This window comes from Pan paniscus, chromosome 1, assembly GCF_029289425.2.
Source record: "Pan paniscus chromosome 1, NHGRI_mPanPan1-v2.0_pri, whole genome shotgun sequence".
NCBI lineage: Eukaryota > Metazoa > Chordata > Mammalia > Primates > Hominidae > Pan > Pan paniscus.
The window spans coordinates 138,099,939-138,118,234 of NC_073249.2; the positions used below are offsets into that span (position 1 = coordinate 138,099,939).

An 18,296-nucleotide genomic window follows, 5' to 3' on the forward strand; every position below is an offset into this window, starting at 1 on the left:
GTGACTGAATTTAAGCATATAAAATATAGCAATTAGTAGTTAGAAAATGAGATTTTTAACATAAAAAAATCTAGGTCTAGTCTTAAGCGTGGCATACATCATACTTTGAAATCTGAAAGAAGACCTTGAGGAAAGAGTATTCCCTTGTTGAAGAAGATAAGAATTGTCCTGTGATTCCCAAAATAATATATAGGTTTGGTGTCATTTAATTCAAAATCAGTAGTATATTAGTGGGAATGAGTTTTTAATTTTTAATTTATTGAGCTGTAATTGCTTACAATAAAACATAGTTTGAATTTTGACAGTGCACTTACTGGTGTAACCTACACCTTAATCAAGATACAAAGACCGTTTCTCTCACCTTAGAAGTCATTTTGGCAACCTGGCGCGGTGGCTCACGCCTGTAATCCCAGCACTTTGGGAGGCCGAGGCGGGCGGATCACAAGGTCAGGAGATCGAGACCATCCTGGTTAACACAGTGAAACCCTGTCTCTACTGAAAATACAAAAACTAGCCAGCCGTGGTGGTGGGCGCCTGTAGTCCCAGCTACTCGGGAGGCTGAGGCAGGAGAAGGGCGTGAACCAGGGAGGTGGAGCTTGCAGTGAGCCGAGATTGCACCACTGCACTCCAGCCTGGGTGACAGGGCGAAACTCCATCTCAAGAAAAAAAAAAAAAAAAGTCATTTTGGCTGGGCACAGTGGCTCGTGCCTGTAATCCCAGCACTTTGGGAGGCCGAGGCAGACGGATCACAAGGTCGGGATATTCGACACCAGCCTGGCAAACCTGGTGAAACCCCGTCTACTAAAAATACAAAAATTAGTCAGACGTGGTGGCAGGCGCCTGTAATCCCAGCTACTTGGAAGCTGAGGCAGGAGAATTACTTGAACCTCAGAGGCAGAGGTTGCAGTGAGTTGAAATCGTGCCACTGCACACCAGCCTGGGCGAAAGAGTGAGACTCCGTCTCGGGGGAAAAAAAAAAGAAGTCATTTTATGCCACTTGCCAATCACTCCCACCCAGCAATAGCCACTGAACTGATTTCTGTTCTCATAGATTATTTTCCCGTTTTTTTCAACTTCATGTGAATGAAATCATATAGTATGAACTTTTTTGTGACTGACATTTTTGGCTTGAAATAATTTCAAAAAAATTTCAAAAAGTTTTGAGATATATTTGTTATTGCATATTTCAGTAGTTTATTTACTGAAGAATATTCCATTGTACACATTTTTCTGTTGATGGGTTGTTTCTAATGGGTAAATACACTCACTCCATCCCTCAGTATCTGTGGGGGACTGGTTCCAGGACCTCCCTTGCATACCAAAATTTGCAGATGCTCTAGTCTCTGATACAATATAACGTAGTATTTGCCCATGCACATCCTCCCATATACTTTAAATCATCTTTAGATTACTTACGTAGTGTAAATGCTGTGTAAATAGTTGTTTATACTGTGCTCAGGGAATAATAGCAAGAAAAAAATGTCTGTACATGTTCAGTACAGGCGTATTTTTTCTCCAAATGTTTTCAATCTGGTTGGTTGAATCCGCGGATGCAGAATACACAGATACAGGCCGGGTGCGGTGGCTCATCCTGTAATCCCAGCACTTTGGGAGGCAGAGGTGGGCGGATCACGAGGTCAGGAGATCGAGACCATCCTGGTTAACACGCTGAAACCCTGTCTCCACTAAAAAAAGTACAAAAAAATTAGTCAGGCATTGTGGTGGGCGCCTGTAGTCCCAGCTACTCGGGAGGCTGAGGCAGGAGAATGGCGTGAACCCAGGAGGCGGAGCTTGCAGTGAGCCGAGATTGAGCCACTGCACTCTAGTCTGGGCGACAGAGCGAGACTCCGTCTCAAAAAAAAAAAAAAAAAAGAATACACAGATACAGCAGGCCAACTGTACTTAAGAGTGGAATTGCCAGATTGTAAGATAGGTGCCAAAGTGACTAAACCACTTGAAACTGGTGCAAGTGACTTTTGACAATTACTCTCGGTTTCTTCTTGAAAAATAGAGATGGAATTCGTATTCTCTTCAGAATATGGTAAGATGTTTCAGTTAATACTCTTTAGACACCACTCTAATATATGGATTGAGAGCTAATACATGTGTGAAATACATAAATACACATATTGGGTGCGTTTACTCTTTTGGATGGGGAACTTGATTAAAAGTGTTAAAGGTCACACTCTAGGTGGAGGGAGGAGTCGTGCATATATATGTATTATAGTAGTGTAAGTTTTCTTTGATACTATAAATCTTCACATAGACTACAGTGTGTGGTTAAGAAGGAAACTACTGGAAATTCATATGTGTCTCTGTTTCTAGAACACTAAAGGATATGTGAAGTTTTGTGTATTTGCTAATTGGCTGGCTTCTTCCTTTTCAAAAGTTGACTATAGATTATACCCAGGCATGGCTGCCTTGTACCACTTAGCCCTTGAAAAAGTTTTGTCTCGCAGCTTTCTTCCAGAGCAACTTTTAAAAATACTACTCCATTTAGATTTTCTTCAAATGAAAATTCTTTATGTGTTCTAATTTTTTCTGAATGGACTTGCCCTATTTCTTGTTACTCATGCACTTAATCTGCTGGACTAGTTGTAGTTGCATGGTATGCTAAATGAGTTATTTTGGAAACTTCATTCCTTGTGAATGCTCTTTTGAGTAGTTAAATATAAAAAGAGGGAATGGTTCTTAGCACAAACCACAGATTCTTGAACGAGTCATTTAGATCATTCCTACGTATGTGGAAAAATTACATCACCACCCAGTGTTGCGCTTTCTATTTATACTATACTACTATAAAATAATCCATTTAAAAAAACAAAAAATCCATCTTGTCTTTATAAAAACAGTATAAAGCAGGCAGCAAATGAATCTCATGGTAAGGTATTTCAGAAAATGCTATGAAATGAAGCATCTTAGCTAACTAATGGTTTATCTTTAGATTTCTAGAGAGACTTAAAAGATGTGGGCATACCTTCCTGCCTTTTCATTTATGCCATTCTCTTGATACATTCATCTATGTTAATAAAAATATTGCAAGTTATTGATGACATTTGATTTTTTTTTAGCTTAAAATTTAGTAACTCTGGGTTTGAAGGCCATGGTTATTTTTGTTCTATGCATGTTTGTGTTTTTATTTTGCCAAATAGGAAAGTTAGATTGTCCTTTCTCTCTTTGAAAACATAAGTGCATGGGAACACCATGGTATCACTTTAATTGGTGGATGCTAGTAAAGGGACTAAATTCTGTCTAAAAATACCATGCTGGTGTTTATGATAAATTTAATGAAAAGAGCTTGTCATGAAACAGGCACAGTATCTAAATTTTAGGAAAACATAGGTGCATACATATGAACGAAAAACACAGAGCATATATGAAAATATAGTCATTGGGTATTGGGAATGCAGGTAACTTTTTTCTAACATATCTTTTAGTGAGCAAATATTTTGTAAAAAGGAAGAAAAATTGATCTCTTTAGTGTGATCTCTTTGAGACATGGGCTTGTTGGTGAATAGTACTCACTGCACAGTGGTTTGGTAAGGTTTCAGTGCACAATGACGATTTATGATACTTTTAAGTATCTTTTTAAAATCTGCATAATTCAAACTGCTTCCTAAGTTTAGTGATGTTTATTATGAGGAAGAGGAAACAGATAAATCCTTGTAATGCCATCCATCTAACGCTTTTCTCCTTGTTTCAGGCCACCTGCTCAATGTGTGATGTATTAAAATTGCCTTCTAACTTACTGTCCTGCTTCTGCCTTCCTTGCGTGTTCTCCTTGCATACAGGGATGGCACATGGGAACTCTGCCTCTAATCTCAATCCCTTTGTAATGTGGACACATGGTAGTCCAACTGATAATCCGCTTTTACCTTGGTGATTCAGTTGTTTAAAGAAAAGTTTTTCTGTTGCGCATGGTGGCCCACCCCTGTAATCCCAGCACTTGGGGAGGCCGAGGTGAGTGGATCACTTGAGCCTAGGGGTTCACGACTAGCCTGGGCAACATGGCAAAACCCCATCTCTACAAGAAATACAAAAATTAGCCAGGCAGGCAGTGGTGGTGCGTATCTGTAGCTGCTCAGGAGGCTAAGGTGGAAGTATTGCTTGAGCCCCAGAGGCAAAAGCTGCAGTGAGCCGAAATTGCACCAGTGTACTCAAACCTGGGCAACAGAGTGAGACCCTGTCTGAAAAAAAGGAAAAGAAAAAAGAAAAATTTTGTCAGAGGCTTCAGAAATGAATCACTCTCTTGAGCATTTGCTTGCTTTAGACAGGGTCTCCCTCACCTAGGCTGGAGTGCAGTGGTGTAATCATGGCTCCCTGCAGCCTCAACCTCCTGGGCTCAGGTGATCCTCCCACCTCAGCCTCTCTACAGGCACATGCCACCACGCCCAGCTAATTTGTTTTTGTATTTTTTTGTAGAGACAGGGTTTCACCATGTTGCCCAGGCTGGTCTTGAACTCCTGGGCTCATGTGATTTTCCTGCTTAAGCCTCCCAAAGTGCTAAGATTACAGGTGTGAACCACCATGCCCAGCCTTTTTTTAAATATATCACTAAGATTATATGATCACTATACTCTGGTTGTTTATGAGCATTTAAATTAATTTTTATATAAAAAATTAAAAAGTTAGCATAGTCTAGGTGGAATTCCTTCCGTTTTCTCTGTTCTTTGCTGTCCTCCTGATCAAATACTTAGCAGAGCACTTGGAAGCTTTTAAAGTCTTCTATGGAGATTAATGTTTTTTGTTTGTTTGTTTGTTTTGTTTTTTTTTTTTTGAGATGGAGTTTCACTCTTGTTACCCTCTTGTTGCGATCTCGGTTCACCACAGCCTCCACCTCCCGGGTTCAAGCAGTTCTCCTGCCTTAGCCTCCTGAGTAGCTGGGATTACAGGCATGTGCCACCACGCCCAGCTATTTTGTATTTTTAGTAGAGACAGGGTTTCTCCATGTTGGTCAGGCTGATCTCAAATTCCCAACCAGGTGACAGCCCGCCTGGACCTCGCAAAGTGCTGGGATTACAGGCATGTGCCACCATGACCAACTAATTTTGTATTTTTAGTAGAGACAGGGTTTCTCCATCTTGGTCAGGCTGGTCTCAAACTCCTGACCTCAGGTGATCCGCCTGCCTCGGCCTCCCAAAGTGCTGGGATTACAGGCCTGAGCCACCACACCCGGCTGGAGATTAATGTTTTAAACTGATGCGTCTCCCTTATCATCCCCACAAAAAAGGAGAAACTCAGAATATTTGCTATCTTTCTAATTTTCATAGCAGTAAATAGTGAATATTGAGCACTTAGTACTACTTTTTAAGCACTTTACATGCACTATACATGGGTATTATAATAGCTTAGTCTTTATAATCTTTAAAATATGAGGTTAAAGAGAATTTTAGAGCTGAGGTAATAAAGACATAGAAATGAAGTAATATTCCAAGGCTAAGCAGCAAAGGGCAGAGTTCACACCCCTGACTATTATATTAATTGACTGCTAATACCGTAACTTCTAATTGCTCCAGTAACTGGTTTCTGCCGTTTGTTTCTTTCTGTTTGCTGTGTATACACAAAGATGAAATGGTCTGGTTCCTTCCTACTTTCAGCTTCATCACACTTCACTGAAAAAGGTCATGTTTTACAATTGGAGTGTAGAACAAACTCTGATGTGCGTTTCAGTTCTAGCTATGTGATCTTAGGCTAGTTAATCTTATTTGTAAAGTGGCAATAAAATTGGTACCTACCTTTATAAGGCTGTGAAGATTAAGTGAGAACATTTACAAAAGGGCACAGTGAGTAGTATGTGTTAAGTATTCAGTGTTAACTTTTGTCTACTCTGAAGGTATTGCCAGACATTGAGCTTTCTCACCAAAACAGTAATAATAAGGTTTACTTGTGTCTGCTTTTATTGGACATGATATATTTAGATGCTGCCTCTTTGCTTAAAGAGAAAAGTTTGCCTACCAGGCTTTCTTCTCACGGATTCTAGGCTTGAAGTTTATTCTGTATAAATTATTTGGCCAGGTATGTTTTTCATCAGATTGTTACTTTGAAACAGAAGCTTAGGCTTATTTTCTGCGAAGCATTTCCCACGCAAACTTAGTGACATTTTAATATGAAATTATTTGCATTAATACCATTCTAAAAAATGTTTTCTGTTTTTTTCCCATGCCTATTGCAAATTTTGTGCAAAATCTGGTTCTTAATCATTATTACATTGGTTTACCTTTGCATCACATATGAATAGTTGTACTTTGCTACTTTTGACTAATACTTTTTCTTCCAAGAGTTAGAATATCATAGCATAATGTTTCAAGAGGATTATTGTTAGATTGGCACAATAGTTAAAGGAATGCTTTAGGACAAATGTCTGAAATGTGATATTTAAGCTTGGTCCTAGATGTCCATGTTGAGATTTCCTGGGAATAAAATGGCTTAGTTGGGCATTGGACAGTGTAGTTAAGTAAACCCTATCTTGACAAAATGATTCAGATATGTGCTTATATTCTTAGGTGACCGGGTTATTGATGTGGGATCTGAATGGCGAACTTTCAGCAATGACAAAGCAACAAAAGATCCATCTCGAGTTGGAGATTCTCAGAATCCTCTTCTGAGTGATGGAGATTTGTCTACCATGATTGGCAAGGTAATAAGTCCATTTGGCAGGAAATACCAATTGCAGAGTGACCATAGACCTGAGAGTTTGGGAACTTTGCAAAAGTATCAGTCACTGCACCAATGGGGAATCTTGACCTGTCTAATAAGATTTGCCAGTAATATCATTGTGAATGATGGCTAACTTGTGTGTGTATTCCATCTTAAAGTGGGGAAGACCATTAAATCAAAATTATAAAGCCTTTATATCAGGCCTTTTTTCATAAATGACATTTTCTCTACACACAAAAAATGAGTGTAGTGTGGCCTTCATGAGTTAATATTGATATATTCTTTGAATATCAAGAATGTCTTCTCAGCTGGGCATCATGGCTCACACCTGTGATTCCAGCACTTTGGGAGGCCAAGGCAGGCGGATCACAAGGTCAGGAGTTCGAGACCAGCCTGGCAAATATGGTGAAACCCCATCTCTACTACAAAAAAAAAGGAAAATAGAAAAATTAGCCAGGCTTGGTGGCGGGCACCTGTAGTCCCAGCTTACTCGCGAGGCTGAGGCAGAAGAATTGCTTGAACCCAGGAGGCGGAGGTTGCAGTGAGCCAAGATCGCGCCACTGAACTCCAGCCTGGGCAACAGAGTGAGACTCTGTCTCAAAAAAAAAAAAAAGAATGTCTTCTCTTTTCTCTCTATACCACTTAAGATAAATGGGAGGTTAGTGTAACCTCTTTTCTGATATTAGTGAATTTATGACTTACCTAACTTTACATTCCTTATCTGTAAAATGAGAATAAGAGTACTTATAGAGTTTTTGAGGGTTTCATGAGAATGTATGTAAAGTATTTATATAACATGTATTGTATACTGTGTGCTCAGTCAGTGGTAGCTGCTATCATTATGTAAGGCAATAGTATAGTTTTCTTGGCAGCCTGATTCTCACTCTGTTATCTGAGTTGGAAGTAATAGTGACGGTATTACTGAGGGCTAATCAAGGAAGTATATACCATTTTATAACTTCATGTATACTATTGCATAGTCTCTTTTTTTTTTTTTTTTTTCCAAAAAAGTCTTGTTTAAAATTTGGCTGGCTGGGCACAGTGGCTCATGCCTGTAATCCCAGCACTTTGGGAGGCCGAGGTGGGTGGAGATCAGGAGTTCAAGACCAGCCTGGCCAAGATGGCGAAACCCCATCTCTACTAAAAATACAAAAAGTAGCCGGGCATGATATGATGGTGGGCACCTGTAATCCCAGCTACTCAGGAGCCTGAGGCAAATAATTGCTTGAACCCGGGAGGCGGAGGTTGCAGTGAGCTGAGATTGCGCCACTGCACTCCAGCCTGGGCAACAGAGTGACACTCTTGTCCAGGCAGGTCTTGAACTCCTGGTCTTCAGCAGTCCTCTCGCCTCAGGCACCCAAAGTGCTGGGATTACAGGCATGAGTTTACCATGCCAAACCCTGTATAGTCTGTTTTGTTTTTGAGACGTTCTAGCACTGTCGCTAAAGTGGGAGTGCAGCAGTAGCGTGATCTCGTCTCACTGCAACCTCCACCTCCCAGGCTGAAGCGATCCTTCCACTTCAGCCTCCCAAGTAACTGGGACCACAGGTATGGGCCACGACACATGGCTAATTTTTGTATTTTTTGTAGAGACAAAGTTTCGCCATGTTGCCCAGGCTTGTCCCAATTCTTGGGCTCAAGTGATCCACCCACCTCGGCCTCCCAAGGTGCTGGAATTACAGGTGTGATCCACCATCCCTGGGCAAGATAGAAATATTTTTAAGCTGCTAGATTTATCACATAATAAATTTCTATGTGTACTTGGGCATATTTCTCAACTTTCTATCTTTTCCTGTCCTGGTCCAGTTAGTCAAATGCCATACAACACTGTTTTAGTATTTAGTAGCACTAGTTTTCCCTCATTGCTCTTTTTCAGCATTTTCTTCACTAGTCTTTTCCATTTAAAGGTTAAGTTTGTTTCATTTTTTAAAAAAATTTAGGTTTGTTCACTTGCATTTTTTGTACCTTTGGAGTTGATTAAATGATTTTCCTCTTCAGCTCTATTAATATGATGTTTTATGTTATTAGATTCTTTAATATATTTGTGGAACAGTCTCCACTTGGTTGATATTACTGCCTTTTAATACCCTGTTGGATTCTGTTTCCTGTGGGGTTTTTTGGTTTTCTTCTTTTGAGACAGGGTCTCTTTCTGTCACCCAGTCTAGAGTGAAGTGATGTAATCATAGCTAACTGCAGCCTCAAACTCCCAGGCTTAGGTGACCCTCCTGCCTCAGCCTCCTGAGTAGCTGAGACCACAGGCGTGTGCCATCACACTCGGCCTGTTTTGTTTTGTTTTGTTTTTTGTTTGAGACAGAGTTTCGCGCTTGTCGCCCAGGCTGGAGTGCAATGGCACGATCTCTGCTCACTGCAACCTCCGCCTCCTAGGTTCAAGCGATTCTCCTGCCTCAGCCTCCCAAGCAGCTGGGATTGCAGGCATGTGCCACCACGCCTGGCTAATTTTGTACTTTTAGTAGAGGTAGGGTTTCTCCGTGATCATCAGGCTGGTCTCACACTCCCGACCTCAGGTGATCTGCCTGCCTCAGCCTCCTAAAGTGCCAGGATTACAGGCATGAGCCACTGCGCCTGGCCTGTTTTTTAATATTTAATATTCTCACTGGGGTTTTGGTCAGATTCATTTGCAAATTGACACAGGGAAAATTGGCTTCTTCATAATAAATCTTGTATTCAAAAATTCATAATGCCTTTCCATTTCCTTAGGTATCTTACATGTCCTTCAGGAGATGTTTGAAAGTTTTCTTCATGAACGTCTCACATGTTTCTCAAGTTTATTTCAATATTTTTGTTGTTGTTTTAATTGAAAAATTTGCTTTCCTTGTCTTTTAAGTTGGTTGATTGTACTTATGAAGAGTATTGATTTCTATTTATCTTGACCTTGCTGCTTTAATGAATTATTTATAGCAGCTGTTTTTTAGTGATTTTCTTGCATATTCCAGGTGTATAAAGGTACTATCTGCAAATAGTTTATCACATCCTTTCCAATTTTGTACTTCCGGTTTTTCTCTTGCTTAATAATATTGGCTAGTTTTTCCAATCAGTGTTACAAAATGGTAGCAGTAGGAGGTACCTTTGTCTTGTGATTTTGGTGATAATGCTGGTAATGTTTCTCCGTTAATCATAGTACTTTCTTTGGGCAGAGGAGAGTGGTTTTCTAATGTAAAGAAGTACTCATTTGTAGCGTCCTATGAGTTTTTATCAAAGACGAATTTTGATTTTGTTCATTTGCCTTTTTAGCATCTTTGGAGATGATCATGATTTTTCTTCTTACATCTATTAATATAATGTTTTACATTATTTGATTCTCTAATAATATCTTGTGGAACAATCTCTAGTTGGTCATGATATACTACCTTTTAATATGCTGTTGGATTCTGTTTTCTAGTATTTAATATTTTTTATCATATTTCTAAGTGAAATTAGACTGTTTCTTTTTCCATTGTTTTGTCAGGTGTTTGTATCATATTTCTGTTTATACACTTTAAGCTTCCTATTTTCTATGTTCTTGAACAGTTGTTAGAATTACATGTTCATTTAGTATAGATGAGCAGGATGCACAATTCAGATTTCTGGTCTATGTAGAATCAGATCTTGTAAGCTATATTTTCATAGAAATTGTCCATTTTTCATGCTTTCCAAAAAATTTTTTCATAGTTATAAAACTGTTTTATAGGGCACAGGAGCTGCAAGTTTTGACGAATTTGGCAATTCTAAGTACCAGAATCGGAGAACAATGAGCAGTTCTGATCGGGCAATGATGAATGCATTCAAAGAAATCACTACCATGGCAGACAGAATCAATCTACCTCGAAATATAGTTGTAAGTTCTTGTCTACCTCCTTTAAGCCATTCTGGCATTGACTTTGCATAATTTAATGAACACATGAAATTTTGATATTGCAGCTAATTAAATGACGTAGAGTTAAACTTAGTTTCTCTGCTTTGAAGGATCGAACGAATAATTTATTCAAGCAAGTATATGAACAGAAGAGCCTGAAGGGAAGAGCTAATGATGCTATAGCTTCTGCTTGTCTCTATATTGCCTGTAGACAAGAAGGGGTTCCTAGGACATTTAAAGGTAAGTTTTTAGCTTTGTTTTTTTGTGTTTGTTTGTTTGTTTGTTTGTTTGAGATAGGGTCTCACTTTGTCGCCCAGGCCAGAGTGCAGTGGCGCAATCTTGGCTCACTGCAACCTCTGCCTCCCAGGTTCAAGCTATACTCCTGCCTCAGCCTCCTGAGTAGCTGGGATTACAGGCATGTGCCACCACACCTTGTTTTACTTTTGTATTTTTAGTAGAGACAGGGTTTCGCCATGTTGGCCAGGCTGGTCTCGAACTTCTGACTTCAGGTGATCTGCCCACTTTGGCCTCCCAAAGTGCTGGAATTAATAGGCGTGAGGCACTGTGCCCATCCTAAAATAACATTTTCTACATCATATTAAAGAAACAGACCAATGTCAGGCAGCTTTGACACTTAGAAGCTAAGTCATCTTTATTGTGACTACAGTAATCCACTTGAGCATCATTTGCCAGTGCCTACTTATTTTATTCCTTGACAGCAAATTCATAGCATGTTCTTTTAGGCTGTTTTCCCATGTAGACTCATTTTAGTCCATGTAAGCCCACTATGTTCTTTTCTAGTGAGATCTTTTGATGGACTGTTGCTTTGTGAGCTTTTAGAAGGCCTATAATCGTAAACCAAAGTAGGCCATTTATACATTTGGTTTACATGAAAACAGTTTCCATTTCTAGCACTGGTCTCTGTAGATGAGGGAGTCAAGCTTTAGAAAGTATCAGTGAAGGCCAGGTATGGTGACTTACACCTGTAATCCCAGAACTTTGGGAGGCCGAGGTGGTTGGGTCACGAGGCCAGGAGTTCAAGACCAGCCTGGCCAATATGGTGAAACCCCGTCTCTACTAAAAATACAAAAATTAGCCAGGCGTGGTGGTGCGCGCCTGTAGTCCCAGCTACTCAGGAGGCTGAGGCAGAAGAATCGCTTGAAACCGGGAGGCAGAGGTTGCAGTGAGCCGAGATCACGCCACTACACTCCAGCCTGGGCGACAGAGTGAGACTTCATCTCAAAAAAAAAAAAAAAAAGTTATCAGTTAAGTTTTTTCTCTTGAGGTGTATTGTTTGCACTTTTACACTTCAGTTAAGAACTGGTATTTTTCATTTAGTTTGCAGTTACATGTGAATATGTGATAATTTGTTCAGTGTTGCTCACTGACTTCCACTACCAAAGCTCAGTTTAGCTGAAGACTATACTTAACCCTTTATTCATCCAGTGAGTATTTATTTTTTATGTTTTCTTACGTAAAAGTGAAGAGATGATGGCCTTTATCATCATCTTTTTTGTTGTTTTTATAACTAAAACAACTTTTGTTAAATTTCTTCTGAAAGTGTATGGTGGTTGCATCTGGGAATAGCAGGGTCAGATATTTTATCTCATTGAGCTACAGCCCATAATCGCAGGGATTTCATGTACCCATGACATTGTGTTGCCTAAGAGGCATCCTTTAGCTTGAGTATTTTCTTTCAATTCCTTGGTAACACTGCTTACAACAGATTAATACATAAACATCAAAGAATTTTTCATTTAAAGAAATTTAGTTGCATGAATTAATCCTTAGAGCAGTTAATATTTTGAAAGATTAAGACCTAAATTTAGCCAGGCACGATGGCTCACGCCGGTAATCTCAGCACTTTGTGAGGCCGAGGCAGTTAGATCACGAGGTCAGGAGTTCAAGACCAGCCTGGCCAAGATGGTGAAACCCCATCTCTACTAAAAATACAAAAAATTAGCCGGGTGTGGTGGCAGGCGCCTGTAATCCCAACTACTCGGGAGGCAGGAGAATCGCTTGAACCCAGGGGGCAGAGGTTGCAGTGAGCCAAGATGGTGTCACTGCACTCCAGTCTGGACGACAGAGTGAAATTTCATCTCAAAAAACAAAAAAACCCTAAATTGAAAGAGTGAAGAACATTAGGCCAGGTGCAGTGGCTCCTGCCTGTAATCTCAGCACTTCGGGAGGCCAAGGTAGGAGGATCACCTGAGGTCAGGAGTTCTAGACAAGCCTGGCCAACATGGTGAAACCCTGTTTCTACTAAAAATACAAAAGTTAGCCAGGTGTGGTGGTGCACGCCTGTAGTCCCAGCTACTCAGGAGGCTGAGGCAGGAGAATCACTTGAGCCTAGGAGGTGGAGGTTGCAGTGAGCTGAGATCATGCCACTACCCTTAGTCTGGGCGACAGAGTGAGACTTCATCTCAAAAAAAAAATAGGTGTGATGAACATTAAAGTTAACTGAGAAATTTGCAGTTACCTCTGTGGGAAGTATCACTGAGATGATTAGGGTTTCATCTTTAAGGTATGATTGAATGTTTTACAATTAGAATGTATATTATGTTTATAATTAGAAATCGTAGATTTTAAGATGAACTATATGGCTTAAGTGAATTGATTTATTTAATTTTTTTTCTTTTAGAAATATGTGCCGTATCACGAATTTCTAAGAAAGAAATTGGTCGGTGTTTTAAACTTATTTTGAAAGCGCTAGAAACCAGTGTGGATTTGATTACAACTGGGGACTTCATGTCCAGGTTCTGTTCCAACCTTTGTCTTCCTAAACAAGTGCAGATGGCAGCTACACATATAGCCCGTAAAGCTGTGGAATTGGACTTGGTTCCCGGGAGGAGCCCCATCTCTGTGGCAGCGGCAGCTATTTACATGGCCTCACAGGCATCAGCTGAAAAGAGGACCCAAAAAGGTAGGGTTCGTCATCAGGAAGTGTGGCAGTAAACTGAAATTTGCAGCATGTGATTGTTTTTCCATTTTAAGTCTGAACCAGGTAAATAGCAAGAAACCCACATTTGACCAGGCGCGGGGGCTCACGCCTATAATCTCAGCACTTTGGAAGGCCGAGGCGGGAGGATCACCTAAGGTCAGGAGTTTGAGACCAGCCTGATCAACATGATGAAACCCCATCTCTACTAAAAATACAAAAATTAGCTGGGTGTGGTGGTGGGGCTTGTAATCCCAGCTATTCAGGAGGCTGAGGCAGGAGAATTGCTTGAACCTGGGAGGTGGAGGTTACAGCGAGCTGAGATTGTGCCATTGCACTCCAGCCTGGGCAACAGAGCAAGACTCCATCTCAAAAAAAAAAAAACCCACGTTTAAGACATCATTCCTCAACGTCAAAATGTTAAGAAAATATGTTTTGCTTTTAAGCAGCTCATAAAAAAAATGTTCAGAGACATAACCCTGTGAACAAACCTAATTTTTTTCCCATTTGAATTATTTTAGTTTGTACATCTTTTATTCTTACAAGTTCTTTTTTCTCCCTGAATATACTCCTCCTGATCATTTTGAATACTCTTTTCCTTTCCAAACTTACCTTTTTAAATCTTAGGGGTCAGGGAGGCCATGCTTTGTTTCTCACTGCTTGGCATGGGATTCTACAGATAGACACACTGTAAAATATGTGTTGGCCATCAGCCTTTAACATTCTGTGAAGGTTGGTTTTTTCCCATTTTGCACAGTATTTTAGTTTCTTAATACAAATTCTGAAATAAGTAGATGTAAGTAATTCAGCCTTCTAAAGCTATATTTAAATTTAGTGTTGTAGGAAAACTTTCACCAGAAGTATTAAGTGAATTTCTTTTCCTTTTTTTTTTTTTTGAAACAGTCTCCCTCTGTTGCGCAGGCTGGAGGTGCAGTGGCACAATCTCAGCTCACTGCAACCTCCACCTCCCGGACAAGCTATTCTCATGCCTCAGCTTCCTGAGTAACTGGGACTACAGCCACGTGCCACCACGCCCAGCTAATATTTGTATTTTTAGTAGAGATGGGGTTTCACCATGTTGGGCAGGCTTGTCTCGAACTCCTGGCCTCATGTGATTCGCCTGCCTCCACCTCCCAGTGTGCTGGGATTATAGGCACAAGCCACCACGCATGGCCCACTAACTCCCTTTTAAAGTTAGAAGTGACTACTCCTTTCTAAGTCTTTGAGGATTACAGAAGTTATTCATGAACAAATGCATGTAAAGAAATTCATAAACTAGGGGCGGTGACCAGCCTCCTGGCCAACATGGCAAAACCCTGTCTCTACTAAAAATACAAAAAAATTAGTCGGGTGTGGTGGCACATATCTGAATCCCATTTAGTAGGGAGGCTGAAGCAGGAGAATCACTTGAACCTAGGAGGCAGAGGTTGTAGTGAGCTGAGATCATGCCACTGCCCTCCAGCCTGGGTTGATGGAGTGCGGCTCTTTTTCAAAAAAAAGAAAAGTTGGTGGCAGGGCGCGGTGGCTCACCCGTGTAATCCCAGCACTTTGGGAGGCCAAGGTGAGTGGATTGCTTGAGGCCAGCAGTTCAAGACCAGCCTGGCCAACATGGCAAAACCCCATCTCTACTAAAAATACAAAAATCAGCCCAGCATGGTGGTGCACACCTGTAGTCCCAGCTACTCGGGAGGCTAAGAGACAAGAATCTCTTGAACGTGGGAGGCAGAGGTTGCGGTGAGCCTAGATTGCACCACTGTACTCCAGTCTGGGAGACAGGACTGTCTCAAAAAAAAAAAACAAAAACAGAAAGTGAATTAGTGAATTACTGGCCTCAATAACTTTGTAATACTTTATTCACAACAGCCTTCAGCTTAGGCTATATGTTGAAAAAAGTAATAAATGATAGGAATAATTAGAGAAAGAAAGCCAATCATTAGTTATTTGAAGGAGCCATTATCCATTCCCTTTGGCCTTCACTCACGTTTTAAGGAAATTTTGAGTCTTTTAGTAAAATTGAGAAGTTGCAGCTAGGCAGTTTGTCCTTGAGGTACATTCCTAGTTGTAAAGTTTATTCTAATGAACAACATGAAAACATTAATCTTGTTGCTTTCTGCTTTTTGGCTTTATATGTAAAGTCTTCTTCAAATGTAAGGTCTTTCTCTTCCCTGCACAGCAGGCAGTTGACATTCAAATAGTTGGCATTTATTGGTATTTAGATGTAGAATAATGTAATGCAGTGTGAGATACGGAAATTTAAAATTAGCTAATTGTACAATGATGGCAGGCATTCACAGTGAAAATCACTAAAACCTCACTGATTTGAATCAACTGAAAAGGTAGTAAAATGAATTTGTATTAAAAGGTGTTTAGGCCAGGCATGGTGGCTCATGACTGTAATCCCAGCATTTTGGGAGGCTGAGGCAGGTGGATCACCTTAGGTGAGGAGTTTGAGACCAGCCTGGGCAGCATGGTGAAACCCTGCCTCTACTAAAAATACAAAAATTAGCTGGGCATGGTGGCAGGTGCCTCAGCTACTCAGGAGGCTGAGACAGGAGAATTGCTTGAACCGGGGAGGCAAAGGTTGTATTGAGCCGAGATCTTGCCATTGCACTCCAGCCTGGGTGACAGAGAAAGATTCCATCTCTAAATAAATAAGTAAATGATGTTTAAAAATCCATTTTAATAAAGCATTCATAATACTTAACCAAACATTGTAGTGGCAGTCCTTTAGTATTTCTTTTAATGACTTTGAAAGGAAAAAAGGGACAGCGACTTTAAAGGGTAAAAGTGGATCTGTTAGGATTCTGTACAATGTTCGTTTGAGCTCAAAATATTTAAGTATGTGCTTGTATCAGTGAAAAACATCTCCGTATGCTATAATAAGTAGCTGTTTGATCTCTGATGTATTAAGTAGAAAAAAAGATTGTAGAACAATATTTATAGTATCACATTTTGTTTTTAATAAGGACCCCTTAACAGAAGTTAGCTAGGGGAGATTTTGCATGGGAGCTTTCAAACACAGAAATATAAAGTGAATTTCTTTACAAGAACGTATTTGTGGAGTACTTTTGTGATCCTCAGAAAGATTTATAAAGAAAAAGGAGGAGTCAGTTGTAAATACAATACCCAGTATAAGATGATAACACTCCTAATACTAAGACCTGAACACTATTCATATATTTTATGTTAGTTAAACCCTTTAAAACATTGACAACCCTGTAAGGTAGTAACTACTAGTAATCATTTTTATTGTTGCTTGTTACTGACTTTAGCTCCCACTTTTTTTTTTGAGACAGTATTTGGTTAAGTATTATGAATGCTTTATTAAAATGGATTTTTAAACATCATTTATTAATTTATTTAGAGATGGAATCTTGCTCTCTCGCCAGGCTGGAGTGCAGTGGCGCGATCTCGGCTCACTGCAACCTCCTCCTCCTGGGTTCAAGCGATTCTCCTGCCTCAGCCTCCTGAGTAGCTGGGACTACAGGCGCCCGCCACCACGCCTGGCTAATTTTTTGTATTTTTAGTAGAGATGGGGTTTCACCATGTTGGCCAGGATGGTCTCGATCTCCTGACCTGGTGATCCACCTGCCTCGGCCTCCCAAAGTGCTGGGATTACAGGCATGAGCCACTGCTCCCGGCCTAGCTCCCGCTTTCTACCTTTTAGTATGTATTTCTATTATCAGTTTTTAGAAATCACTTCTGGTTTTTTTAAGTTTGGCACTTTATACTATCATATCTCACAAATTACAATGCAGGTAGTAGAAAGGAGGTAGGATGGAAATGATGGTTAATGTTTCGATTTTTGTCTTTTAGAAATTGGAGATATTGCTGGTGTTGCTGATGTTACAATCAGACAGTCCTATAGACTGATCTATCCTCGAGCCCCAGATCTGTTTCCTACAGACTTCAAATTTGACACCCCAGTGGACAAACTACCACAGCTATAAATTGAGGCAGCTAACGTCAAATTCTTGAATACAAAACTTTGCCTGTTGTACATAGCCTATACAAAATGCTGGGTTGAGCCTTTCATGAGGAAAAACAAAAGACATGGTACGCATTCCAGGGCTGAATACTATTGCTTGGCATTCTGTATGTATATACTAGTGAAACATATTTAATGATTTAAATTTCTTATCAAATTTCTTTTGTAGCAATCTAGGAAACTGTATTTTGGAAGATATTTGAAATTATGTAATTCTTGAATAAAACATTTTTCAAAACTAAAGTTTTTGTTATATGTTACATGTAACTTATGATACATAATTACAAATAATGCAAATCATTGCAGCTAATAAAGCTGATAGACGTTCTTTATTTCCATTACTTATATATACATAGTTTTTTATTTTAATAAATTTATGGAAAGAGCAAAAGCTTTTGAGAACCATTGTTAACATCAACATCATAGTTTCCAGTTTGAAAGGATGTGTATGTGAGATTTATTAATATGTATATTATTAAACAAGAAGTGATGAGCTTGGGCCTTGAAAGGCACCAGCTTGAGAGACATTAAAATGTTCTAAGTATGTGATTTTCTTAGTGAGCTTATTGAGCAGAGAATATGATGCTGATAAAAGCAGCAGTAGATCAACAGATTTTAATTTTTGGGTGTTAAAATCTTATGTTATAGAATCTGCATATCCCTGGTTCTTTTTTCTTCTTTGTTAGGCTTACTGGTGTACTCATAGACTAAAGAGCATTTCATTTATTTATTATCTATTTACTTATTTTTTGACACAGAGTCTTGCTCTGTTGCCTAGGCTGGAGTCCAGTGGTACAATCTCAGCTCACTGCAACCTCTGCCCCACCTCCAGGGTTCAAGCGATTCTCCTGCCTCAGCCT

At 39.9% G+C, this 18,296-nt stretch overlaps 1 protein-coding gene across 1 annotated transcript in view; it reads left to right on the top strand.

Moving 5' to 3' along the window:
- The window catches only part of GTF2B (general transcription factor IIB), a 39,340-nt gene extending 21,661 nt beyond the window's left edge, over positions 1–17,679 (top strand). Inside the window, exons 3-7 of the mRNA XM_003808388.6 lie at positions 6,504–6,637; positions 10,346–10,492; positions 10,621–10,750; positions 13,152–13,433; positions 17,265–17,679. Of these exons, the coding sequence (XP_003808436.2) occupies positions 6,504–6,637; positions 10,346–10,492; positions 10,621–10,750; positions 13,152–13,433; positions 17,265–17,398 (827 nt within the window). The 3' untranslated portion in view covers positions 17,399–17,679. The remainder of the gene's footprint in view (positions 1–6,503; positions 6,638–10,345; positions 10,493–10,620; positions 10,751–13,151; positions 13,434–17,264) is intronic.
- The last annotated feature ends 617 nt before the right edge of the window (positions 17,680–18,296 follow it).